This window comes from Mustela putorius, unplaced genomic scaffold (genome assembly GCF_011764305.1).
Source record: "Mustela putorius furo isolate JIRA1106 unplaced genomic scaffold, ASM1176430v1.1 tig00000281_pilon_pilon_pilon, whole genome shotgun sequence".
NCBI classification, from domain to species: domain Eukaryota; kingdom Metazoa; phylum Chordata; class Mammalia; order Carnivora; family Mustelidae; genus Mustela; species Mustela putorius.
In genome coordinates this window covers 16789978-16815911 of record NW_025421343.1, presented here as the reverse complement: position 1 = coordinate 16815911, position 25934 = coordinate 16789978, and the positions used below count along the sequence as shown (strand labels likewise).

Below are 25934 nucleotides of genomic sequence, written 5' to 3'. Positions count from 1 at the left end.
AAGAAATCCTGTATAAGTGTACATATAAGCCACTTCACTCAATTAATTGGAAGAAATAGAGGAAAAGAGGAGAACTCAGGAGGGCTGGTGGCCTAAACATAATAAATTCATATTCTTGTTCTGAAGTGATTTGTAGGTGTTTTTTCTCAATGTCCAGTTCCTTACCTGTGAAATGGGTATAATTTTGACTGCTCACAGACTTGCTGTAAGGAGTGAATGAATTATAAAAGTGTTTTTAAATGTAAAATTGGTTTATAACTTTTATGGACATAAACATTACACTTCCACTAGGGTGCATTAAGCTGTACAAATTCCAAATAACATGATTTGTGTGGTTTACCAATTTTATGTTGTTTCAGATGATATATATTGAAGACACAATAGGATTGCGTGAGAAGTTGTTTTAGAGAATACGAACCCATCAAGTTAGCAATTCCCTTTAACATTTTGTGTGTTGTTAGTAAGACATAGGAATTTCGTAATTTATAGCTGTATGGACTTGTAGCGTCTGTGCAAGATCTGACTGCCCATTTTATTCAAGTTGAATATTGATGGAGGGTTAAAAATGCTATGACAGTCCATATTGCATGGTGTATTTGCTTCAATTATAGCATGTATCGTATAGGCAGAGTGGCCAGTGTATTCATTATAAAAGCCATTAGCTCTTAGAAACATTAGAGATGTTTACTCCCACTTCTTAGTGTACATTTCTGCTAGCACATGACATGGAGATCTTTTGGAGTGACTATTTGTTTTGATAAAGGTATTGTTTTCCTTTGGTTCATGGCAACTTAAAGTCTGAAAGTTCCTAGGGACCTAGATGTGAGGTCTTGTCAAAATCTTCCCAATTGCACAACACAAAGTCAAGGTAGAGATGCTCTTCCTGAGTTTACCCTTCTGGGCTTGAGGGCTACATCTCAGAGAGGTGGTCTGTGCGGAAGACGCAGACTTGGGCGTGGTCTGCAGGCAAGTGGTCCATTGATAGGGCCCCTGCAAACTTCAGGAACTGGGCTTTTGTGGATATCTAAAATGAAGAGTTGTAAATTATCTTTTCAGAAGTAGGTTGGCAGCTCTTGATCATATTTATGGTCAAAATTAAATCTAGTAGGGTATGTAAGTCACTAGTAAATAATTAGTTTAAATAAGGCTTAGTTAGGAATTGTAAGCTTTAACAAAATGTAACCGAACAGGGCTTGACGGTTTAAAGCTGTTTTCCTCACATCTGTGTTGAGATTTGGCATTTAGGTAATGCCTTTCCTCCAAGGAGTTTAATGTGATTTATAGAACCAGTCTCAGTAGCTACTGATCACCAAGTTGCTGGGGTTTTGTTTTTGAGTATGTTCTTTATCAGCAGTATCTGCCAGCTGTAGCAGAGCCCAAATTAACCTGCTTTCCTTGGAAAGGATGCAGACCTGAGAAGGGACTTTAGGTTAATATCAACATAATATTTAGAATTTCTAATTTTTAAATAAGAAATAAAAAGCACATTTTAAATGGTATTTTATGCTTTTGGAGGCAGGGCAGTATGTGCCTCCTTGCTCTGCTGCTTCCCCACAGCAACAAGCCTGGTTCTAGGCACAGGGTGGGTGCTTTATTAATTGCTTGTTAACTGCTTCCCGACATCCATCCAAGTTTAGATTTTGATGTGGCACAGCCATTCCATGATTGTATCCAAGAGTACAATTCATAAAGTATACCTCTTGCAGTAGACACAGGAACCTACCTTCTCTCTCTCTGTCTCCCCTCCCCTCTCCCAACCAAACAATGCGAAGGTAGGGTTATGGCAGCTTTAATTAGGAGTTAAAAGTTTCTACAATAATTCATAACTCTAAGAATTCTCTAGACTTACAAGGTAACTTTACTCCTTCATGGTGGAAGTTTGAATTGATTGGTAATTTCTTCCTGTAGATCTATGAAGGATTCTTTCTGCAGCCAGAAAGAACTGCATAATCAGAGCCATATTTTTATTTTAAAATATATTTATCTAATTTCTCTCTTCCCATTCTCAAAATATCAGCCACAATTATGAAGTTATGCCTACCCTAGTGAATTTCCAATAGCATTTAATTTTTTTTTAAATCCCAACACCTTGAATGGTAATTTACCCTTTAAAGTCATGACTTGGACTCTACATTGGGTCTTGTGTGTTCCTTAATACCATTCGTTCGCCTTTGGAATAGAACTGTCACATGTTACAGTGGGCAAAATCATTGTGGGCACAGAGAAAAATCTATTTCTTCAAACAAGATTGTGAGTTCTTAGACTAGTATTTTATAGTCTTGTTTATCCTTGAATCTCTTGTTTTTAAGACTTTGAATTTGTTAGGAAAGAGTTAATATACAGCTAACTAGAGCATTTTAGAAAAATATTAGCTCTGTGAATTACCAGGCCCCATACTTCCTGGTTCATTACTGATTTTAATACCTCTGTGAGGGTATTAAGGTTAAGAGGAGCAGTAGAATTTGCATTAGCTATTATTATTTTGTCAGAGGTCTAATACATAGTTTATTGTAAAAGAATTAAATATATAGAGACCCAAATAAAAAAATCTAGCCATGTTCCCAAACCTCCATTATGAGCAATATTTTAGTGTTAGTTGTCAGTGATAGACTATACATTTTATATGCTTTTTAAATAGAGAAAGTGAAAAATTATAAACTAATCATTATTACAAGAGGTTTTTGTCCACCTCTGTTTTACAGACGTTTGCCCTCCAGTTGTTTGAGAGGAAGTCAAATAAGAGAGGAGAATATCTTTTCAAGAGGTGGAATGATATTTCCTTATAAAAGTGACAATCAAGTAGTAGTCATTTGTATACTTACTTGCCAAAGTTTTAAAAAGGTTTTTACATTCCTGACCCTAAATCCCCTGCTCCCCCACCCAGTATTCAGAAAGGGCTCAGCATAGATCCAGGTTTCCAGGGCCCAGATAATTTTGGTTTTAGTCCAGGGCTTCTATGCCTGCACTTGGCAAAGGCATGGGTGGCACTTGTGTCCTAGGATGCAGTGTGTGCCAGGGGGCAGGGGGAGGATGTTCTATGTCCAGGCTTAGGACCATCCATTTTCTGTCAGACCCACAAGCACCATCTGTGGGCTAAAATGCAGGTTAAACCTATTGAGAATGAGGTGGGATTTTAAAGCAAAAATTTTTAGTGGTATTATTTCAATTCCCCAAGTTGTATCTCAAATGTTGGGGAAATGCTGCCTTGACTGTTTGACTTTGCAAGGTTTTAGTAGATACCAATTTAGTAAATTAACTGAACTGTCAATCTCCTCCCTGTTCAAAAGATACCAGCAGGGTATATTTTGCTGAATTGATAAATTATTCTACTTAAGAACTAAGAAATCATTTGGTAAAATCAGGAATATTATTTCTTCTCATTTACTAATAACTTTCCAAGTTACGTTCTGTTGTTGCAAGTTTCTGTAATTTTTTTCTGTGACACCTTTCTATCGTCTGACTTTAAATAAAAATGTTTCTGATAATATCTGTCTGGCACTGTGTTGCTTTTCTTTAACAAATCTTTATCATTTAAAGACAGAATACAGGGGCACCTGGGTGGCTCAGCTGAATGAGCGTTTGATTCTTGACTTTGGCTCAGGTCATGATCTCAGGGTCCTGAGATCAAACCCCATGTCAGCTCTGTGCTCAGCCAGGAGTCTGCTTGAGAATCCCCCTCCCCTCCAGCTCATGCATGCTCTTGCTGTCTCTCACTCTCTAAAATAAATCTCAGGGAACCTGGGTGGCTCAGTTGGTTAAGCATATGCCTTCAGCTCACGTCAGGATCCTGAGGTCCTGGGATTGAGCCCCGCATCAGGCTCCCTGCTTAGTAGGGAGTCTGCTTCTCCCTCTCCCTCTCCCCTCCCACTTGTGCTCTTTCTCTCTCTCTCTCTCTCTCAAATAAAATCTTTAAAAAATAATAAAAGATACAGAATACAGAGGAGCATGTACTCATATAAGAACCTAGAAATGGGGCCTATTGCAGGCCTTCCTAAAAACGGGATGGCAGTCCTTCAACGTACCGTTAGTACACAAAGATTATGCTTCACTTAGCCACACAGATTAATAATATCTAAAGTCCTATTTCCTGATGCTGCCTTCATTCTGATATGCAAGCAGCTCGTACGTTAGCTTACATTAATTTTCAGCTAAAGGAAAATAAACCTCCAAGAGGTTGCTGGCAAATGGTCTGCTAAGAGCAGAGCAGGAGCTCTTCGGGACCAGAGTAGAACAAATCTCATTGCAGAGGAAGGAATGGGGTTTGCCCTTCCCTTCCAGATCAGGAGCAACAAAGAACTCACTGATCTTGCATCCCTCAAAGGTCTGGAAGCCTCATCAAAAGAGGTTTTCTAGTTTCTATTCTAGAACATTCGATGGTCAAGGAAACATTATCTCGAATAAGGAGGCCTAGCAGATTCCCGGATTTAGTTATTGAGCAACTCCATGGAAAGGTCTTTTTTGAGAGCTGGCCGTCTGGTCCTGGCACACACTACCCTGAGCATCGAACCCTGGGCAAGTGAGGACTTCCCTGAGCTTCACTTTCCTCATCGACAAAATCGGGATCCATCAGTCATTGAAGAAAGACTGTTTGAACACGTAGCATATGCTATTAGGTGTTGGGTTACAGAGATGGGTAGGATGGACTGCTTTTATAGCCTACATTTCCCCAGAGAAAAATGTAATGGAAACCCAGTCTGCAAAATGAATACAAGTGGAGACATTCTGGCTGAAGTTGGGGTGGCATGCTGGATCCAACATGCACATCACCTCAAAGGAACAGGAACGCCTGTGAGAGCCCTCATCTAAATCCCTCCCCCCACAATGGCAACCTTCTCATTGTAAAATTTAGCTATCACGTTGCCACTCACTGCCTTAAAAACCCTCCAGGATTTCCCTCATCTGCCCCAAAAAGTCCAAACTCGGTGGCTTAGCAGTCCAGGCTCTTTTCCTGATGCCTTCCCTCCTTTTGTTGTCACAACGTTGGGTCAGCAGAGGATGAATTGTCCTCTCCGTGAATGAGCTGGAAGTTTGTCCTCTGTTGCACCGTGAGCTCTTTTTCTATTTGCCTCTATCTCCCTGGGACAAGGGATGACACACAGGCTCTGTTCCCCAGGAGGAGCTCCGTCAGTAATCGCTGGGAACAAAACAGACCAGGATTCCAAATCAGAGGCCTTTATCCATATAGGTGGCACACTCCCAGGTCACACAGCCTTTTCACAAGTCTACAGAAATGTTTGAGACTTGAAAAAGAATTTCAGTTTCAAAATGCTATAAGCAACTGTAAAAGTGAAATGTTTAATTTTGAAAGCAAAGTTATCAAATATTTTCATGTTTATAATGAATAATTATACAAGTATCTATTTTACACATACGTATAAGCACATCCATAAATGTATGTACGCACACACACAGTGTGGAAGGAAGATGGGTGCTCTGATGACGCTAGAGTGAGTTCTTAAGAAATGAGAGTACTTAGAGGTCAACATGGGGCCCTGCTTCCAATCCAGAATTGAAAACCAAGAAATATCCTGGAAGGGAGGAAACTGGGCTTATTCTATAAACCTGGATCTTCACTAGGGTTAATTATATATCTGCATCAGCAAGAAAAATGGTGCGTCTATCTGCACAGCTTTCTGTGCTTTGTGCATAGCCTGTTGAACAGGAAGATATTTTAGCTCATTGTAAAGAACTACACATGCTTTATGTATTCATGCAAATAGGAAGCGCCTTGTTTGTCAGGCTCAGCAGTGGGGCCCTGGGGAGTCAGACTGGGGCAGATGGGCCTGGAGTTCACAGCGGAACGGAGGAGCCTGAGGCGCAGTAAACATGGAGTTCCAGGGCTCTGAGCGCCATCTCTCAGGGCTGCTGCGCCCAAGGGTGCTGGGGGAAGGACACAGCGGCCAGCCTCCTTCTCTTCCCGAGAGGAACTTGGCCTGCACTTGTTTCCACCCCTTCAGGGCCGGACAGCTGAGTCTGCCCGCCATCTGGAGGCCATGCCGAGTAACGAATCCATCCCCTCCCCCGTCTTCCGCAACACGGAAGGCTCTGGGCTTTGGGCTTGGTCTTAGGGGTGAACTGATTAGACCCACACCAGACAGATCCCAGCCTGCGGCAAGATTCACCCCGGCTTCACCCCACCCCCAAGTTGGTAACTCCCTCACACGCCTTTCCAAAAGCCACCCCTCCCGAGTGTCTGGAGCCCCCCGGGGAAGGGCCCTCTGCCTCCTCACTGTGACCCTGAAGGGGTCTCCCTGAGGAGACAAGCCTGGCCTCCCAGGGCTGCTGCTTCTTCAGCAGGGACTAAAGGGCGGGCTGCAGGCTGACTCCTCATTCTTGCTCTGTCCTGTCCTCAGAAAGAGATTTGACGCTGCAAATCAGAGAGGTGAAATGGCAACAAGGGGGAGCCTGGAGTGGCCTGGTGCCAGGAGCGCTGAACGCCGGACTCTTGATCTCAGCTCAGGCCTTGATCTCAGGGTTATGAGTTCAAGCCCTGTATGGAGCTCCACACCGCTGCTTAAAATAATAAAATAAAATAAAATGGCAACAGTGCGGGGTAGAGAATAGGGGGAGGTGGAGTGGGACAAAAGTCATAAAAAGGCCCCGCCAACCAAGGGGAAAACTACAGAGAGGAGGCCCACAGAGGAGAGAGTGTGAAGTCAACAACTCCGGGAGACTGAGTTCTGCGAAGAGCCCACTGCATCTGGCACATCGGAAAAACAATGAAAAACGAAGCCAGATTTTTGAAGAATTAGTGGATGGTACAGAAACAAAACAGGAGGGAGACTATTATTTAAAGGAACTTGGTTCTGAATAGCAGGAGAACATCCAGGGAATGTTTCTGAAAAAAAGGAGACGTGAACATGAGCCAGAGAAAAGGTAGTTCAGAAAGAGAAGTGAGTACTTCTGCTGGCCGAGATGGAGTATCAGAGACCAAGTCTGTGCACACACACCCCATCCGGAGGCACAAAACCACCGGATGAAAATGTACAAAACCAGTAGCCTCAGCCTTGGACCCCAGGCAGCAAAGAACAGTTGTCCCTAAGAAACAAATCCAACAGGCAAATTCACACTCCTAGTTGCCAGTTTCAACAACCCCCTCCCAAAATCAATGGAAAAAGTAGAGGGAACATCAGGGAGGACATTCTTACCTAGAACACATGGAACGTTTATCAAGACAGACTCTAAGCCAGGCCACAAAACAAAGTTTAAAAAAAACTTAAAAGGATTCGAATAACACAAAGAATGTTTCTGACTGGGGCGCCTGGGTGGCTCAGTGGGTTAAATCCTCTGTCTTTGGCTCAGGTCATGGTCCCAGGGTCCTGGGATTGAGCCCTGCATCTGGCTCTCTGCTCAGCAGGGAGCCTGCTTCCTCCTCTCTCTCTGCCTGCCTCTCTGCCCACTTGTGATCTCTGTCTGACCAATAAATTAAAAAACCTTTTAAAAAAATAATGTTTTCTGACCACGAAGGAATCAAATCAGAAGTCAAAACAAAAATATTGGAATCCTACCCCCCGTCAAATACTTTGAAACTAAACAACACAATTGCAAATAATTCGTGGGTCCACAAAGAATTCAAAAGGGAAATTAGAATGCATAATGAGAAAGAAAACAATAAAAGTTGGAGGACCATCCTAAAGTCATGCTTAGAAATTAGAGCACTAAAAGCTTATGTTAGAAAGGAACAGAGGCGCCTGGGTGGGGCAGTCAGTTAGGAGTCCAACTCTTGATTTCTGCTCAGGTCATGATCTCAGGGCCGTGGGACAGAGCCCCGCATCAGGCTCTGCGCCAGCAGGCAATCTGCTTATCCCTCTCCTACTGCCCCTCCCTCAGCTCGTGCTCTCTCTCTCTCAAATAAATAAAATCTTCAAAAAAGAAAAGAACACTACAGAACCACAATCCCCCCTTCCACATTCAGAAACTTGAAAAGGGGAACAGGTTAAGCCCAAAGTCATGATAAGAAAAGAAATATTAAACAGAAGGAATCCATGAAGTAGAAAACATAAATCTAAGAGAGAAAGTCAATAAAACTAAAAATTGGTTATTTAAAAACGCACATAAAATGGAGAAATCTCCACATCAATCTTTCAGAAGAAAACATCAGAGGAAATCTTATGACCTACGTGCTGCAAAGAGCCCTTGGGAGCTGGAAAGAGTTACATCACAGTCATCATGCTGAAGGAAAGAAGCCAGAGGGGAAAGAAAGAATGTTACTAAGGGATCCCAGGTTTATAAATATCCTAGAGAATGTGGGGCACCTGGGTGGCTCAGTGGGTCAAGCCTCTGCCTTCAGCTTGGGTCATGATCCCAGGGTTCTGGGATCCAGCCCTGCATTGGGCTCCCTGCTCCCCCCGCCACCCCGCCGCCTGCCTCTCTGCCTACTTGTGATCTCTCTCTGTCACATAAATAAATAAATGAACTGTAAAAAAAAAAAAAATCCGAGAGAATGCTAACTGATCTTCACACAACAACGCCAGCAGCTCTTGTAGGGACCCCATCACAGGCTAAGACCACCTCAGCTTTCCCGTACCTTGAACTCGACCGACCTCCCCAGTCTAGCCTATGTATCTTCCCGTACCCCACTTCCATATAACTGGGACTCTTCTCACTCTGCAATGCCTTAATAAGGGCTCAAGCTGATGCGGCCTGGATGTTTTCCCCCTCTTTCCACAGTCTATACTTGATGTTCCCTCTAAGCCCAGAAACAGCATTCTGCCCAGGAGGCGATCGGCCTCATGAAAGGCCCAGGGACAGTCCCCCTGAACCAGGAACGCAGCCAGGGCAACTCTCTGCAAAGCCCGGCCCCGGTCACCTGGCCCTTGCCCAAGCCACCATGTCACCCTGTGACCCCACAGGCTGATTCCGCCTAAAAGGCACTCCCCACTGTGGGCGCCCATCTCAGGGTTGAGGTCCACATCGACAGAGGGTCTGACTCAGGGAATACTTCTCAGCCTTTATAAGCCTTCCTGAGCCAGGGCTGCCAGCGACAGGGGCCCTCACGAGCCAGTTTTCCACAGGCCTAGCTCATCACAGTCCAGCTTTGAAGTTTCTCGAAGTCGGTGCCTCAGCAGTTTTCTTCTCCACTGCACGCAGAAGGCGGCAACTTCCAATTCTTCTGGGTCTGAGGAAGGTGGTCTCAAGCCCTGGAGGAGAGAGAGGTAACTTTGGGTACTAGGGGGCACCGTGCACACTCACTGGAGCTCTGGCTTAGTTAGGGGACTCCGCTGAGAGAGGGTGGAGCTGATTTTCTGACATTCTAACCCTAATTTTTTTTCCAGTTAATTAATTAATTTATTTATTAAACTTTACACCCAACATGGGGCTTAAACTCATGGCCCCAAGATCAAAAGTCACATGTTCTTCGACTGAGCCAGGCCAGGCACCACTGGCCCTAATTTAAAAGAGATCAAGGTTGGGTCACCCGGGTGGCCCAGCTGGTTAAGCGACTGCCTTCGACTCAGATCATGATCCCAAGTGTCCTGGGATCAAGCCCCATGTCGGGCTCCCTGCTCAGTGGGCAGCCTGTTTCTCCCTCTCCCTCTGCCTGCTACTCCCCCAGCTTGTGCTCACACACACACACACTCTCTCTCTCTCTGTCAAGTAACTAAATAAAATTAAAAAAAAAATTTTTTTTAAAGGTCAAGGAACTGTGTTTGAAGAGGTCTTCTGAATTAGAGCCCACTCGTTCTCTCACTCGGGAAAGAAGTGCAACAGAGCAAAGCATCCTATGTTGGTCACCATCAAAGGTTCTGAGAACGTAGCCAATTAAAGATTTCTCTCTCTACCCCAAATTCTGCCTCCTTTGGGATTTTGCTTTATTCATTTTGCTTTATGCGAATTATCCGTGGGTCTTGGGCCCATGGCCTAAGCGGAACTGGGACACAGGCGCACGCTGCCAGGACCCAGTCCCACTCTCAAGTTCTCCAGCACTCAAGCAGCCCGAGGGCTGGGCTGTGGGGTGCTGTTGTGGGGCTGGGACTATGGCCAAGCCAGCAGGGAGGGACAGACACTGCTCCCCGAGGGGCCAGGCCTGAGCTTTTCTGTCAGCATTCTTTATATCCAAGAGACTGGAGCCTATAGCTAAAATAGGCACATTTTTCAAATGTTTTTCATTGGGTGTGCGTATCCTACGTGCTCTTTGTGCTTAACGGGTACTAAGTTTCCTTTAACTTGACATGAACATTCTCCTTCGATTTAGTTAGCCTCCATGCAGCAGCCCACAATTCTAGGTCAGTGGCTTCATGGAGTCAACTTTTTAAAAAATTTCAGTTGCAGGGGGACAATAGAGTGATCCAACACTTCCATCCATCTCCAGGGCTCATCACAAGGGCACATGCAGTTTACATTTTAATAAGTGTTCCCTTCAACCGGTGAGCCTAAGCCCCGGTGCCGTGCGTGTGCAGTCTCTGCCAGTGCCAGCATTTGGGGTCAGCACCTACCCGGAGACTCGCAGCTTCCGTGGTCCTCACGGTCTTGGAGACAGCCCGCAGGAGCTGCTCTGCGTTTTCCAGCAGGAGCTCTTCAGAGGACCTGCTTCTCGCCAGCGAGGCCTTCACGCTGGAGCGTTTAGGGGAGGGAAGCAGACAACGTTACACCAGGTAAGAGGAGCGATCTCAAATACACCCATACCAGAAGGTTCTACCATGGGAGCCTCTTCTGGAAAGCTGGGATGCCTTTTTATTGGGACTCTGAGAAGAAAATACCCCAAAGGCAAAATTTCATGTGTTACAATAAAATCTATATGTTAACACTAAAAAGCATGAACCGTATAGTACCTACAGTTCAATAAGTGTGTTTTTCTAGAAAATAATGGAAGAAAAGCAGCAGAGTGCGTGGCAACATCTCTAGATGCTGAGCAGAGCAAGAGATTTCGCACTGGATTGCATTCAGGACTTCAATGTTCTCCAAGATCACACGAATTCCATTACACCTCGATGATTTTTGTTTAAATTGCGTGTAACTGGGTTGAGTTAGACAAGCTGGCTTTCCACAAAGGCAAATACAGATGTGAAATGGACGTTCATTTAACTTTGGTAAAATCTCGAGACCTACGTGCTTTGGAAGACTGGGAGCTTGATAAATACATCTGTATTCATCATGCCTGTGGACTTTCCGTATTTCAGATGCATTGACTCTTAGAGCCCTGCTGACGTTGGAACGACCGCCCCTCCCAGGGTTTGCCACTGGCCAGAGAGAGTAAACGACCCATTGACCCGGACACAGGCAAACCAGCCCATGCCCCGAACACCGCCTTTTTGGCGCTCTCTCCCTGGAGGCTGCAGCCCCTTATCACCCCAGGGCCAGGTACCAATTAGAGATCATCTCTACATTCCTGGGGCCCCTTGAAAATACTCAATCTAACCTGTCTTAAACCTGTTTGCTTCCTTTCCCTGCCTTGCCTATTTCTTCCCACGAAAACCCCAGTACAGGCTTTCATCGTGTTTCTCCCTGGCTCCTGCTGCTTTCTGACCAACCATGGTGCTTCCCTGTGCGGCCCTGCCTGGTGTGCCATGCCTCCTGTTTCTAGGGACCTTCTTCCTCCAAGCCAGTCTTTTCCACATTTCCACATCTTACCGTACCTGATAGAAACAAATCCCAAGTACCCTTATAACAGTACCCATAACTGAAATGCTGAAATTAACTGCAGTTCCTGTACCCTAAGTACAAAGGGTTGGGTAGCTATCCTTGAAATGACTGTGTACCTGAAATAGTATTTCCCAGAGAACAGGAGCCACGTTTTATTTTTAAAGAATTGTCTAAAAAAATTCACATACCCTGTTCTTGGCTATGTTATTTTTATGCTTCCTAGCGACTGATAATAATTTTAACTATCAAGCTTTCCCATAATATAAGAATATTACGAGTATGGGTCTGGTACTGACAAATATGCCAATGCAGGTGTTGGGAGACTTGGGCTGGAAGGAAACTGTCCCATGCTTACATTAGGATGTTTGGGTTTTGTTTTTTTTTTTAAGATTTTATTTATTTACTTGTCAGAGAGAGAGAGAGAACACAAGCAGGGAGAGCAGCAGGCAGAGCAGGCAGAGGGAGAAAGACTCCCCACTGATCAGGGAGCCTGACGCAGGGCTCGATCCCAGGGCCCTGGGATCATGACCTGCGCCAAAGGCAGATGCTCAACAGACGGAGCCACCCTCGTGCCCTAATGAATAGATCTTAACGTAAGTGTTGTACTGCTACAGTTTTCCTTAGGCTGATGACATCCACAGTGCTTTCACTTTGTAATTAAGGCATTTTTAGACAACCGGTTTTTTTATTAGATATGATTGGTATAAAAACAAATAGAGAACGAATGCTCAAAACGTAAACATGATTACAAAGTAGAGATGAGTCATTTCTGTTTCTGGAGGAACTCTGACGCCATGTGAGCAAGGGGGGACGGCTGGAGCAGGTGCACGGTGCCGTGACCGGAGGGGGATCCTTGCAGGGGAACAGATGTTCTGATGTGTCTGATTTTTAAACATTCGTTATAGCTACTTTATGTTCACACCTCCTCGGGATCTAGCTTGGCATGTTAAATCTTCTTCTTCTTCTTTTTTTTTCTTAAGTATATTGCCAGATATACTATTTTGGGGATAAAAGGAGAAATGACCATGACTTAAAATATATTTTTTGGTCCTCTGTAATAATTTTCTGTATTTTCAACTTCTGTTTAACATTTTCATCATAAATGTAGACTCTTGGAGGAAACATTTTTAAAAGTATACAAAAAAACTCAAAAAGCAAAAGAAAATCTCCCCCCTTCCTAAGCTCTTCTTCTGGTTCTCGAGAAGGCAGAGCACAACTTTGGCCCCCAAAACCATTTCCTACCTGGAGATGATGCGGAGCTGGTTGCTCATCATCTGAATCTGCTCTACCACACACAAAAGCTCCTTCGAACATCTTTGATCGATGCAGTTCTTAGCAATGATGCGGATAAGTCTGGCGAAGTTTTCTCCAGAAGTTGCAATTTTCCTGGCAGAGGTAATGAGCTGATCTTTGGTCTATATCAAAGAAATGGGAGGGTTAGAAGTCGATCAACAGCGCCCTCCCAGGTTTTCCCTAAGAAATCGGTGGCGAATTAGAAAGCATCCAACGGGGCGCCTGAGTGTCTCAGTCAGTTAAGCGACTAACTCTTGGTTTCGGCTCAGGCCAGGACCTCGGGGTCATGAGATCAAGCCCTGAGTCAGGCTCCACGCTTAGCACGGGGTCTACTTGGGATTCTCTCTCCCTCTCCCTCTGCCCTTTCCCCTGTCCACACTCACTTGCACGTTCTCTCTCTAAATAAAAACAAATAAAAATATTTTATTTTTTTATATAGCCTATATAGCATCCAAAACTTGTTTGTCCACAAGGTACGTCCGCCCCAGAATGAGCACATTTTAGCTTGGTCTAAATCCATGATCTCCAGAACCTCCTCCAAAGGCTTCGGGACCAGCCACGCAGAAGCTCACTCTCCTGAAAGCCAGCGGAATGAAGCAGTCCGCACCCAGGCTCCTCGGGGGAAACCGCTGTAGGGAAGGCAGCCCAGCCTCCTCGTGGTCTAGCCCTTTTCCCACAGGAGCCATGGCCTGCACTGGCTCGGGGTACTTTCAGCAGACCCAGGGCAGAGATGAGGCCGCTAAGAAGGGTCAGCCAGGTCTGGGGAACATCCGGGCTAAAGGGGATCTCGGCTGGAGCAAAGGTGCAAAGGGCTACAGTCCCGTGTAGAGCTTCCGAGCTGGGAAACAATCACTCATGGGCTAGAGACAGAAAACAGAACCTTTAATGCAAACAAAATCTTAGACATCACAGTGAATGCTGAAGCAACCACAAACCGCATGAGAATAACCTTGTGTAGACCCCCACCATGAAAGGAGGTGCGTCCTGTTTCTGTCTTTCCAGTGGACCCCACCTTCCTCCTTGTTCCCTCGACCTCCACCCCAGCCTCTGGGCTGAAGCGTGGCTGACATGGCTGGTTCTAGGTTAGTGTCACGGGTCTAACATTCTGCTTCAGGAAACCCTAGGTCCCCCACTCTGGGGCTGCCGGTATTCCCCTCACCAGCTATTTTAAACTGTTTTCTCTTACTGAGTTTGGTGGTTAAAATCTGGAAGGTATTAACACAGATTTGGGAAGTTTGTGGGAGAATTCTGCAGAGGGACTCCATCTTCCCAGGCACTGGGCTCACTAGTAAAGACCATCATTTATTTTTTTTTAAGATTTTTTTTTTTATTTATTTGAGAGAGAGACAGTGAGAGAGAACATGAGCGAGGAGAAGGTCAGAGGGAGAAGCAGACTTCCCATGGAGCTGGGAGCCTGATGTGGGACTCGATCCTGGGACTCCAGGATCATGACCTGAGTCGAAGGCAGTCATCCAACCAACTGAGCCACCCAGGCGCCCGTAAAGACCATCATTTGACTCTTCTGTCATTTCCCCTTACGTGTACATTTCCCCAGGGAACTCCACGAGGTGGAAGGTCAAGCATATTCCTGGTCCCTCAGCCACACGGCATGGCCAGCACCCAAGTCCTATATAAATGAGACTGTCTGAGATGTTTGGAAAGAAAATGGGAGTCAGTGAAAAGTAACCACTTCCCCTTCTGAGGGAATGACCCCTGGGTAGTCAGTGAGAAAGAAGCTGGTTGAACTGAGCAGGGCAATGAAAAGTCTGAGTCTTGGGTGTGGTGTGGGGCTGCTGGGATTGAATCAAGACGAGGGATAAAGAGAACTAGAACAGCCGCACATGATTGAACTTGGCCTCCAAACGCCAGTGGAAAGCAGCCCCTTCCTCTTCAGGCTGTGCTGGCCCCGAATGGCTATCCGTCGGAAGGTGACAGCTCTGTTACTTCTGAGAGAATTTCGTTTAAGATGTTATGTATTTATTTGAGAGAAAGAAAGCAGGAAAGAACAAGCAGGGGGAGCAGCAGAGGGAGAGGGAGAAGCAGGCTCTCCGCTGAGCAGGAAGCCCAACGCGGGGTTCATTCCCAGGACCCTGGGATCATGACCTGAGCTGAAAGCAGAGGCTTTAACCCACTGAGCCACTCAGTCGCCCCTATCTGGGGGAATTTTTTAAAGATGTCAATAGCCCCCTTCAGTTCATCCTTTGGGGATACGAACGAGTCCTTGATTTTAGTGAGTTGCAGTTTCTGACAAATGATCTTTTCCTGGTGCAGTAAAACCTAGACTTCAGGATTGAGCCCAAAAGATGAGGGGCAGAGAGCAGTGAACTCTAGGACACACCCAGATAGAGAAAGAAGGGAGCACGGTAGAGCACTATGTGCCCATCAGCCCAGAGCCTGGCCCTTCTCTTCTGGGAGCTGCCCGGGCCTGGTCTGTCCCAGCTCCCACATCAGACATTGGGGGTGCACTGCCCCCATGGTGCCCAGCTCCTCCACCTCGGCAAAAGGCCAAGTACCAAGATGGGTCCTCTCCTCCTCAGACTCTCAGCCATCAGGAGGACCTCTGCGGCCATCTCGCGGGTAATCTGGATGATTCTGCTCCCCCCGTCTGCGCCGCCATCCTCCAGGAGGGGCTGGTCCAGCTCAGGGTTCAGCCAGGCCAGGGCACTCAGGGAGCTGGATGTGGGGCTGCCGGGCTGCTCCTGCAAGAGGACAGGTACACCTAATGAGACTCCAGATGCCCAGGCCTTCAACTACCGGGTGGATGGCCCTCTCACCACTTTTCAAGGAAGAGTGGGAGTCAAAACGGCTTCCTGATTCTCCGCATGCCAGCAGCTCGAGGTGGTTTTCTCCAAGTACATAGGAAAACCATGAATCCCTATTACTAGATGCCCCATTCATCCAGAACTTTCATAAACCGGAACCTGGTATACTCAGATCCCAGTATGGTTCCAATATCCCCTTTTCCTTCCTTCTGTGAAGTGTCAGGCCTTACATGGGAGAAGGGAGACTCTATAGCTCCTAGAGGAAATTTGGGAAGCCTTGAGTATTCTTTGGGGACCCAGACACTTTCTCACCAATCACTCCATGTGAAAGGACTTTGAAGTTCTGATATGAATAATTAGGAATATTCTCCTATGGACGTGTTATTTTTTCAAGTGAGAAAAAGAGTTACAACTGGGACCCAGAAGTGAGCAGACATGCATAGCTAGGCCAGGTAATTTTTTTATTGGATACTTTGTGGAGCCTCTCCTTAGCCTTTTCCAGACTCTGAAATTGAGACAAGTTGTTCTGGCTTCGAGCCAAATCCAAGAGCAGAGGATCAGGACTGGCCTTGATGTCTCTCCACCCCACCCACCAGATCCTGAGCTACTGAGGGCAAGGGTATAGGTGGGCAGGGAACAGGGTGGGAGGGACCTCCAGGCTTGCCCCCAATAACTGTTCTTCCCCAAAACCCCGGAGTAGCATCCTAATGCCTCAGAAGGGATAGAACTATTAGATGTCGCTTTTGGAAAAGTATGAGGTCCTGAGCATGATAAATTCTATCTAAATTGGGAGATAGAAGTTCCTGATTCTGTTTGGTCGCAGGCTGTTAATGTAACAAATGATTGGGCAAAAGAGGAATAGAAATCAAAGGTTAAGCGTTCCAGTCCTGTGGAGAGACCTCCCCGTGTCCCTTCCACTCCCGCCTTGGTAGGTGGCTACGTTCTGTCTTTGTCATGCTCCCCCACTGCTAAGCACACAGGAAGGGGTCTACAGCTAATGGTGTGGAACCAGGAGACCAGCCATCCCAGGAAGGCATGGGGTGAACTGTGTCCATTTGGCTGTTGCTACAGAGCTCAGGCGGGTACAGACGTTGCCCTGCGACAGACGAGGGGGCATGAGTCTGTGGCCAGGAGACCGCAGAGGACAAGATCCAGGGGAACCGCTCTGGGATCTGGGTGTTCCAAAGCCGTGCATTTGGCCCCAAGCTTGGCCCAGGAGGAAGCAGAAGTAACAGCTGTTAAGGCTGTGGGAAGCATCCTAATATCTTGATTCAGGCTCGACTCAGAAGCTGTCCAGGTGAGGAAAACAGCAACCAGCCAACCGCGTGGCTGATGGTGGTACAGAGTTCCGTAGTGAAGACTTAGGTTCAAGCTGCTTTTCTCTCCAGCCATCAAGTATTCCCTTTCACAGGAGGAGCACATCTCAGCACAGGCACTGGGAGGCCCTCCGGCTACAAGCTCACCTTAGAGCTTTTATTGCTTGGAGAGTCCTCGCCACTCTTGCAGACAAGACAGATCCCCTGCTTCCTCTGAAACTCAACTGGAGACTGCCTTCCTCTTAGGAGACCTCTAGAACTTCTGTTTCATTCCTTCCATGACCACTTTGCCCTGAACTTGAGCCCTTTCTGCACTTGTAGTCTGTCTTTAGCATCCTTGCAAAGAGGTAAAATCACTTAGTGGGCCCTGCAAAGCAGCAGCATCTGTGCTTGCTTTGAAGGATCTGAAGGAGTAAGACTGAGGCCTGAACGCTAGTAACAGATCTGAGGTCTTCTGTGTCTGTGCACATGGAGGAATCATCTGGTTCGTTATTGTTTCATGCTGCTTCTTCAGTTAAAAAGTCCCCTGCCTTCTGAAAACTGTTTGTCAGCCTTCTTTTAGACAGACTGGGATGTCCCCTGAATGCTGGGAGGTGTGAGCTTTTCTGGAGAAGGACCAAATTACACTGAGGTCCTCAGCTTACCCAGATGGGGCCCTGGAGTAGGTAAGAAGAAGAGAGAGAAAGGGAGAGAATCCACCCTAGACCAAGACTCAACCACAGTGACTGCAAACAAGGGCAAAAATGGCAAATGTGCGATCTGTGGTCCTTGAGTCAAAGGTTAAGAAAGCAGAAAAGAATTCTTTTCAACTCGTGTCTCATATTCAACTGCCAGGGACTTTAAGCACCCAAAGCCAGATGTCTGGCTTTGAAGAGTCTCCAGGCTCTGCAATAAGGGAAATGGCCTAGCACTGTGTGTAAGATCCCCTTACCTGGAATGAGGAATTTCTACTTGTGACTTCCAAGTGCCCAGAAGACACAGAACCGCTTCCCAAACCCACGTCCTTCCTCAGCAGGTTCTCTCGGGCTCAGTGTTTGAGGTGTTGATCTGGGCTAGACAGCGGGTGTGTCTCTGCCCCCCCAGGGAGTGGGACAGTGGCCTAGACAGATACTATGCATGGTGATTCTCCCTTTTCTGCAGGCTCTCGCATGGTGGGGCGGGAGGGGAGGGCGCTAAAGGCAGAGCCACTGTCCCTATTGGAGTGATGTGTGTAGGACCGTGCTTCCTCTGGGATAGGAACCTTGGAACATGAGGCCTTGCTCCTTGCACGGGGGAAACCAGCCTCCAACAGGAAAGATGACGCCCCTTCATGGACAGGAATGGTGATGAAGGCTGAACGGTTCTCTTCACCAGCGGGCGTCAGACCTGGGCGGCAGGCCTCACCTGCCCTGCTGCAATTGTGCGAAAGGCTTCTGACAGGAGGTTTTGACCAAAAGGGGATGCATCAGGGGAATGGAGAGAAACAGAATGTTCTTGAAGCCAGTGGCAACAAGTAAGTGTCAGAAAGACCATATGCAGAAACAGGTAAGGAGGAGACTGCAGGCTACTGATTTCATGAGACAAACAGCTATGGAGCAAGGTAGGCCTAAAAGACAGCTGGAATCCGAGGTGAGAGACCTTAGGCTGTAGAGGAAAAGGCACTGTGCCTGTTCTCTTCCCAGCTACTTTGGGAAGAGGGTCCCCTCTCATGGTAATGACCCTTCAGGGAGAGAAAGGAATTAAAGAGGAAGGGGGTGGAGGCACATGGTCTGGTCAGCTTTGCCTTGGGAGAAGGCCCCGGGAAGGGCTTGGAAGGCCCCACGCAGCTAAGTATAAGGTCATGAAAGGGATGGATCAAGTTGTGCATAAAACGCCGGGCTAAGCACACCTGCTAGGGGATTTTTTGGCCATCACCAACCTACTTACTGTACCTACCACTGACTTTGGTCACAGCAGGTCTAAGTAAATCAAACATCTGGGCTCCCCAGTGGCTGAATGTCCTGTCTGGTGCCCTAGAAGGAAATGTCTCCGTGTGGAAGGTGTCCAACAGACCCAGCACCTTTCCGACAAACTTTCTGCCTAGGCTGCTTCAAGCTGCGTCCCTACCATTTGCCAACAAAAGAACCTTGACTGGGGCGGGGAGGTAAGATCACAGAGGCCAAGGCGGCACAAGGCAGTCTGACCCACAGGAGGGGTGCTGTCGGTCACAGCGAGGGGAACCACTTCCAGTCAGGGCAATGGGGAAAAGCTTCACAGAGGTCCACAATCACAGCCGCCACGTAGAGGAAGGACACTTTCTATGTCCCTCCAGGCAAGTGTGAGGATTTTACATGGAAGCTTTCGTTAACCCTCTGCCAGAAGAACATCAATGTTCCCAACCCAGCTCAGAAGCTTCGGTGAGGTCTCAGAGCTACGAAATGCTGGAGGCAGGCAGAGCCCCGGGCAGTGAGACTCCTGATCTCAGATTCCAAAGGCTGCGCTACTCTGTACTGCCTGCCAGATGTGAATTACACAAGTGGGCACCAAGACAGCTTTTTCTGGAACCTGGCAGTGGTCTGTGGTTACTAGAAGGAGGGCTGTGGTGGGGGAGAAAGAAAGATGCTGACTACCCTACCTTTTCCGGCTCTGCCGTGATTGTCCCAGGGATGGCTGGATCGGCAGCCCAGGTCCCTGCTGATATCCCTGGGGTATTTTGGGGGGCAGCACCCTGAGAATCCACACTACCCACTGCAACAGCTCCTGATGCACCCTCATCACAGCGGAGCTGGGGCTGGGCAGCGTCCTGTTCATCCCTGGGTTTCATCACTGTTGTCTCCTCAATGGGTTTCAGGCACTGGGCCAGGAGGCTCCAGGCCTCCGTGTGACCACCCTTCCAGGCCTGGAGCTGGGCTACAGCACAATGGGCCTTGGCTGCCCACTCCCACTGAAGCCAGTCCAGGGTGTGCATTCTCCACTCTTCTGGGAGTTCTTGGAGTACTGGGACCCTCTGGGCCACCTCCTTGGTAAGGATGAGAATGCTCTCCAGAGCCATAAAAAGATCTTCCTGGCCGGGCCCAGACTCCTGACTTCCTGCCACGATTCCCTGTGCAGCTTGGATAGCAGACACCATTCTTTCCAGGGAGCTTTCTGGTCTGGTCTGAGGTTCTTCACAGATAGGGAGGCTTGGACAGACGGCATCTTGGAAGGCATGTTCATAGTCGGCATTGATGATGCTGAGGTGGCCTGTCAGGGCCTTGGCTTGAAAGGATAGCTCCAAGCAGAGAAGTTCAAAGCGTGTGGACAGGCTGGGAGATGGTTTGGGGGAGGAGGCCAGGATCTCGGCCACATCCAGCACAGCATCTGTGAGCACGTGAATTTCCCTGAGCAAAAAGGAGACCTCACTTTTTACATGCACATCCCCACACAGGAGGCTAGACAGCCTGGCAGCCTCTTGTAGCCTCTGAGAACCATCTGCTGCCTGGGCCAACCCTTCCTGCAGTCCCTGCTGGTCCTTCATGGCCTGTCTCAGGGGCAGTAAGAACAGGCCTTGTCTCCTGCTGAGTCTCTCCATGCACTGGAGTAGGTCTTGGACAGCCACTGACCATAGAAGGCACCCATCGTCCATGCTCTCCTTGCATGACTTAGGGGTCTGAAGACCATCAGAAGCCAGAATCTTGTCCAACAGCTGTTTAGCTTGGGTCTCTACCTCCTCGAATTTGCCTTGCATTTGTAAAAGTGTTTCTGGATGCCCAGTTGAGGCATGGTCCTTCTTCCTCAAGCCCACAGGCCCACTTTTGGCTGCTAGTTGAACCATTGAGGCTAAATTCTGCTGAAGCTCCATGAACACTGCCATGTTCCCTGGAAGATCAGCTGCTGGGTTGCGACAAAGTAGCTGTTGACACAGAAGGTACCAGTCACCAGCCCTGGCCACCAAATCCTGCCCAGTTTCCCTGGGTCTCCCAGACAGCTGGAGAGCCACTTCCGGAAGCCCATCACTTCTAGCAGTTGTGCAGTGTGCTAGCTCCCTTGCTAGGTCAGTAACAGAAGGTGCTAGTGTTGGGGTTTCTTGGAATCCAAGCATCGTCTCTGACCTCACTGGTCCCTCCCCAGCCAGGGCCTCTTGAGGTACATCCACAGCTGCCTCCTGCTTCTGCAAGCTGGTGCTAGCTGAGGTCACTGCCTGGTGGCCCTGGCTCTCTACATCAAGGATGAGTTTGCTGATGGCTGGTAACAGAGACTCCCTCCTCTGTGGATGGGTGTCAGGAATCAGGGAGCAAGAAAGATTGTCCCTCGGTGGATAGGAAGTGCCTGAGTTGCTTTTCTCCAACCGAGGTTCCTCCTGGTGCTTGGGTGCAGGATCTGTAGAGTCCTGAAGGCTGGGGAGAAAAAAGTAAGGTCGTTTCTTAGTGGGGTCAAACCTTTGGACCTGGTCCCGGAGAGGGCTGAGGATATCTGGGTGGTTAGTCCCATCCAGCCCCTCTTGGATGCTCTGGGCTGAAGAGATCAGATGTTTTGCCATGGTTAGAAATGCATCTGTGCTCTGAGCGTTGTGCGCACCTGAACAGCACTCAGCAGCTGCACTCAAGAACAGGGAAGACTGCTCCAGCTGCTGGATCAGGACTCTCAGGCCATTCCGGAAAATGGGATCTCGATGTTGGTCCACATACCTGCTCATCACCTGCACTATATGTGTGGCTCGACCCTGTAAATATGCCACAAGGCCGGGAAACTCTTTGGAATCTCCACTCCTCAAAGCCCATGTAAACAAGTCCAAGTGGTTGGTCATTTCCTGAATGGACACACTCAGGAACTCAGGAATATGGAGAACGTCATCGAAACATGCCAACAGGCCTTCGGAGGCCTTGGTCCATGCATGAAGCAGGGCCTGCAAGGCATCAGGGCTCCAGTCCAGACCAGACCCTTGGGGGCTTTGTGAAAAAAGTTGTTGTGCTCTGACCACAAGCCCCCAAAGTCCTGCCATGGCGACCTCCATGTCTTTGCCGGTTTGTTGTCGGGGGCAGCAAACCAAAACCAAGTGAGCCACTCTGAGCATCTGCTTGGCCTGGTCATGGAAAGCAACATGGAAAAGCTGGAGTTTCTTCGACAAGACCTCAGCATGGAACGGAGATCCGAATGGACGAGCAGCCAAGGCGGTCTGGACCAGTCTTTGAAGGGCACTTCGCGTGTCAGTGAACGTGTCCAGGATCTGGTGCAGCAGCCCAGCCCGGACTGCCTGGGCAAGGGCCTCGGTCGCGGCCTGCAGCGCCGCGCACTCCCGCCCTGGCTCCGGGTTCCCGGGAGGCCCCTGGATCCGACCCAGGCGCCGGGCGCCCAGCAGCTCCAGCAGCTGGCCGCAGGGGGCCACCAGGCGCAGCCTCTCGGGTGGCGCTGAGCAGGCGGCCAGGCGCATGCAGTGCCACAACACCGCGGCCAGCAGCGCGTCCACTGGGCCGCCGCGCATGCGCTCCGGCGCGGGCGCCGCCAAGAGCTCGCGCAGTTGCCGCAGGCGCCAGGTGAGCGCACCGGCCGCTGGGGCCGCGGCTCGGGGCTCCAGCTGCGCCAGGAGCTCGCCGAGGATCTTCCTGGTCTGGGCCAAAGTGTGGCGCTGGGAAGCAGCCAGCTGCGGGTCGCGCGGACGCTGCAAGTGGCCGCGGGCGGCCTCAAGCAGCGCGGGGACACAGCCTCGCAGCAGGTGGCCAGCGCGGCTCAGGTGCTCCCCAAGCCGGCGCTCTGTCAGGCCGCCCAGGCGGAGCAGCGCCGAGGCCAGGTCCGCGAAGGGGCCGCGCAGCGAGGCCGCGTCCTCCCCGTACTCCAGCGCATCCAGGCAGGTCAGGCACCACCCCGCCGCCTGCACCATCTTCCTCGCCATCACCTTGTCTTCAAGGAGCAGGACCTGTTCGGACAGATGGGGGGGGGGGGCTTAAAAACGCTGGCACGTTCCAGGAGCGACAGCAGACAGCAGCAGCTGCTTCCCTACCCCCACCCCGCCCCAGTTTTACGAATAGACGTTCCCCCCAACATCCCAAGGCTGCAGAGTATAGAATCTCAGGGCCAAAACAAAACAACGCGAGGTATCTAGGAGTGACCTTTAAAGTAAATACTTGACTTGGCTGAAAATATGAGGCTTCCTAAATTTGAGCTCCATTTAATGGGAGGTCAAACTTGGGTTTGGAGTGGGCATCTCTAGGTTAGAAGAGGAGTAGTCAACTGTCTATGTGGTAACTGACACCTAACTAAGGGGAAAGTGTTTAGGAGGGACCTACTGTTGGGAGGACTATAAGAGGGACTATAGGAGAGACTTACTATTTGGATGAGGATGATGGGGACTGGAGAAAGGGCCTGTCTAGGAAGTGACAGAGCAGGTACCCAAACACTTCCAACAGACTGCCCTTCTTCCCCTCTGCTCCTCCCATCAGCAGGTGCCCAAAAGCCTTATGGCTTTGCCTCTCACATCGCCCCATGTCCAGTCTCACTTTAATGAGGGTGTGTTAAGTTGCCAATGCTGTCCCCAAGGAATTACCCCCATCATTAAAGGTTTAACGATGAATGTTAATATTGTAATGTTTAAGACATAGAGATCCTACTCAGGAACAATGCCCCAACTTACAAGAGTTGTGCCATACAGTGGAATGTCAGGAAAATGGGGAGTATTTGGAAGCCAAGAGGTTATCCTGCCCTCCGCCCCCAAGATCCTTCCAGGAAAACTTTCATTTTGGAGCCACATTTGCTAAATAGGTTAAGACTCACAGAGGTTTCAGCAGGCTCTCCCCGCAGAGCTCCTGGCCATGAGCCAGGTGAAAAATGAACCCCTCAGTGACACCTTTTTATTAGAGGTTGAAGTGTGGGGGGTAAGGAGGTACATATGCGTTTAAGACCATAGACCCCAGGATGTCTGGGTGGCTCAGTTGTTAACTGTATGCCTTCAGTTCAGGTCATTATCCCAGCGTTCTGGGATTAAGCCCCATATTGGGCTCCCTGCTCAGTGGGAAGCCTGCACCTCCCTCTCCCACTCCCCCTGCTTGTATTCCCTCTCTCACTGTGTCTCTCTCTGTCAAGTAAATAAATAAATCTTAAAAAAAAAAAAAAAAGACCATAGACCCTAATTTAGTAGGTCTACTGGCTCTCTATGGCATCTCCCACATTTAGCATTTATTAAATTGGTAATGAAGTCGTGCTGTGATCTTACTGGAAGCTTGGGTAGGGGATTTCTCTGCAAAGGTCATCCACTGTGGGAATGAAGTGCCCAACCCATGGTTCATTGCAATGAGCTATGTCCCACTAACCAGCTAACCAGGTCTGATATCAGCCTCACCTTGGTAGTATCCACCAAGATCTGCTGAGCTGTAGTCACTAGCTCCTCCTGGTGGCTGTGACATTCGGGCTGAAGATGGAGCTTCTGAGCTACCAGCATGATGGTCCTCCCAGACAGGTTCAGAGACTCAGCAGTAGGCCCCATTTCCTCCCAGAGCCACTCCTCTTCAGGGTCTTCTGCCAGCCTGGACAGACACGTTTTCAGGCAGCAATACAGACATGTCCATGAATGGAATGATACAAAAAAGAAACATACCCATAAGCAGATTATGATACATAGAATTTACAGAGTACTATGGAGCTCTTAAAATGGTAAGGTAGGTGTATATTAATGGTGATAAAAGCCTCTCCAAGACATATTGTTAAGTAAATAAAACCAAATTATAAAATAGCATGTATGGCAAGATCTCATGAGTTTTCAGTTATGTACATATCTACATAAAGAACTATCTATCTAGATGGATAATCATCAAACTGTGGTTATAGCTTGGCATTATAGCCAGGCATTCATTGGGATGCCTGGGTGTCTCAGCCAGTTGAGCGTCTGCCTTTGGCTCAGGTCATGATCCCAGGGTTCTGAGATCCAGTCTCGCATCAAGCTCCCTGCTCAGCTGGGAGCCTGCTTCTCCCTCTGCCTGCCTCTTCCCCGGCTTGTGCCCTCTCTCTCTCTCTATCCGACAAATAAACTAATAAAATCTTTAAAATAAAAATATGCTTCATTCCTTTTTGAATTGTCCTCATTTTCTCTGCACTGAACATGTATAATTACACAAAAACCCAAAGCCTCTTTTTGTAAGAAAGAATCTCTAGAATCTCATTTCAATCCATGTTATCAAGAGGAAAGGTTTTACATAACAAAAATCAATTTCCATGAACACAGATGTCCACAGCAACTGTTTTCATGTGATGCAAACATTTCCCTTTCAACAGTAATCCCTGATTACACAGAGCAGAACAAGTCCTCTGGCCCCCTTGTGATTATTCTTTGTAAATGAAGCTGAGCTCTGTGCCTTTGGAATTGTAGGCTGAGAGAACACAGGAGTGCCAGCTGGGGTAGTCACTGAGAATCTCCTCTCTGCTTTTGGTCCCTTACATAGTGGCAGCCGATTTCAAAACCCCTTCATCCCAGCCTGTTCCAAACATCCCAGCAACCCTGGAGTTCCCCTCGTGCAGACTGGGATAAGCCAAACAACCCAGCATGTCGAAATGCTGAAACGTTAGGGGCGAGGAATATGTGACAGTTGTCTCCTTCCCTTACTTTACTTTTCACTCCTTTTGGAGAACATACTCCTTAGCTGCACTTGACATGCAGTCCGCTCAGCCCGTAAATAGGACTCGCCACATCCTGTCAGCTGTTCAGTTGCAGAGCTGGGACCTTCCCCAATGCAGCCTGGCCTCCTGGCATTTCTCACTTCCCAATGTCAAAAGGAGAGGAGAGAAACAAAGCTATCGAACATCAAGCCTGTCAATGTTAATTGAGGCTGTGAAGCACTGTGTTAAGGAAATTTCAATGGCTATATCCCAATATAAGCTTGAGTCCAAAGTGCTTCACACAGAGGTCAGTAGACACCTGTCATGACCTGTCAGATTTCCCTGCGCTCCTCCCTTTTCCTTGAGACCTGGGGAACATGCTCCTCTCTTCCCCTCAGCCCGAACTCCTATCCCTACTTTCAGATCCGGCTGAGATAGTTTAATGTTATTCATTTGAAGC

The 25934-nt window shown here is 48.2% G+C and overlaps 1 protein-coding gene across 1 annotated transcript; it reads right to left on the bottom strand.

Moving 5' to 3' along the window:
* Positions 1 to 8993: 8993 nt before the first annotated feature.
* Positions 8994 to 24850, bottom strand: LOC106003623. Its single transcript, XM_013044971.2, has 6 exons — positions 24225 to 24850; positions 19548 to 22805; positions 15390 to 15575; positions 12826 to 12998; positions 10437 to 10554; positions 8994 to 9140 (listed from the first exon to the last, which is right to left on the bottom strand). Exons 1-6 carry the CDS (start codon positions 24366 to 24368, stop codon positions 8994 to 8996), a joined length of 4026 nt encoding a protein of 1341 aa, XP_012900425.2. The 5' UTR covers positions 24369 to 24850.
* Positions 24851 to 25934: the final 1084 nt, after the last annotated feature.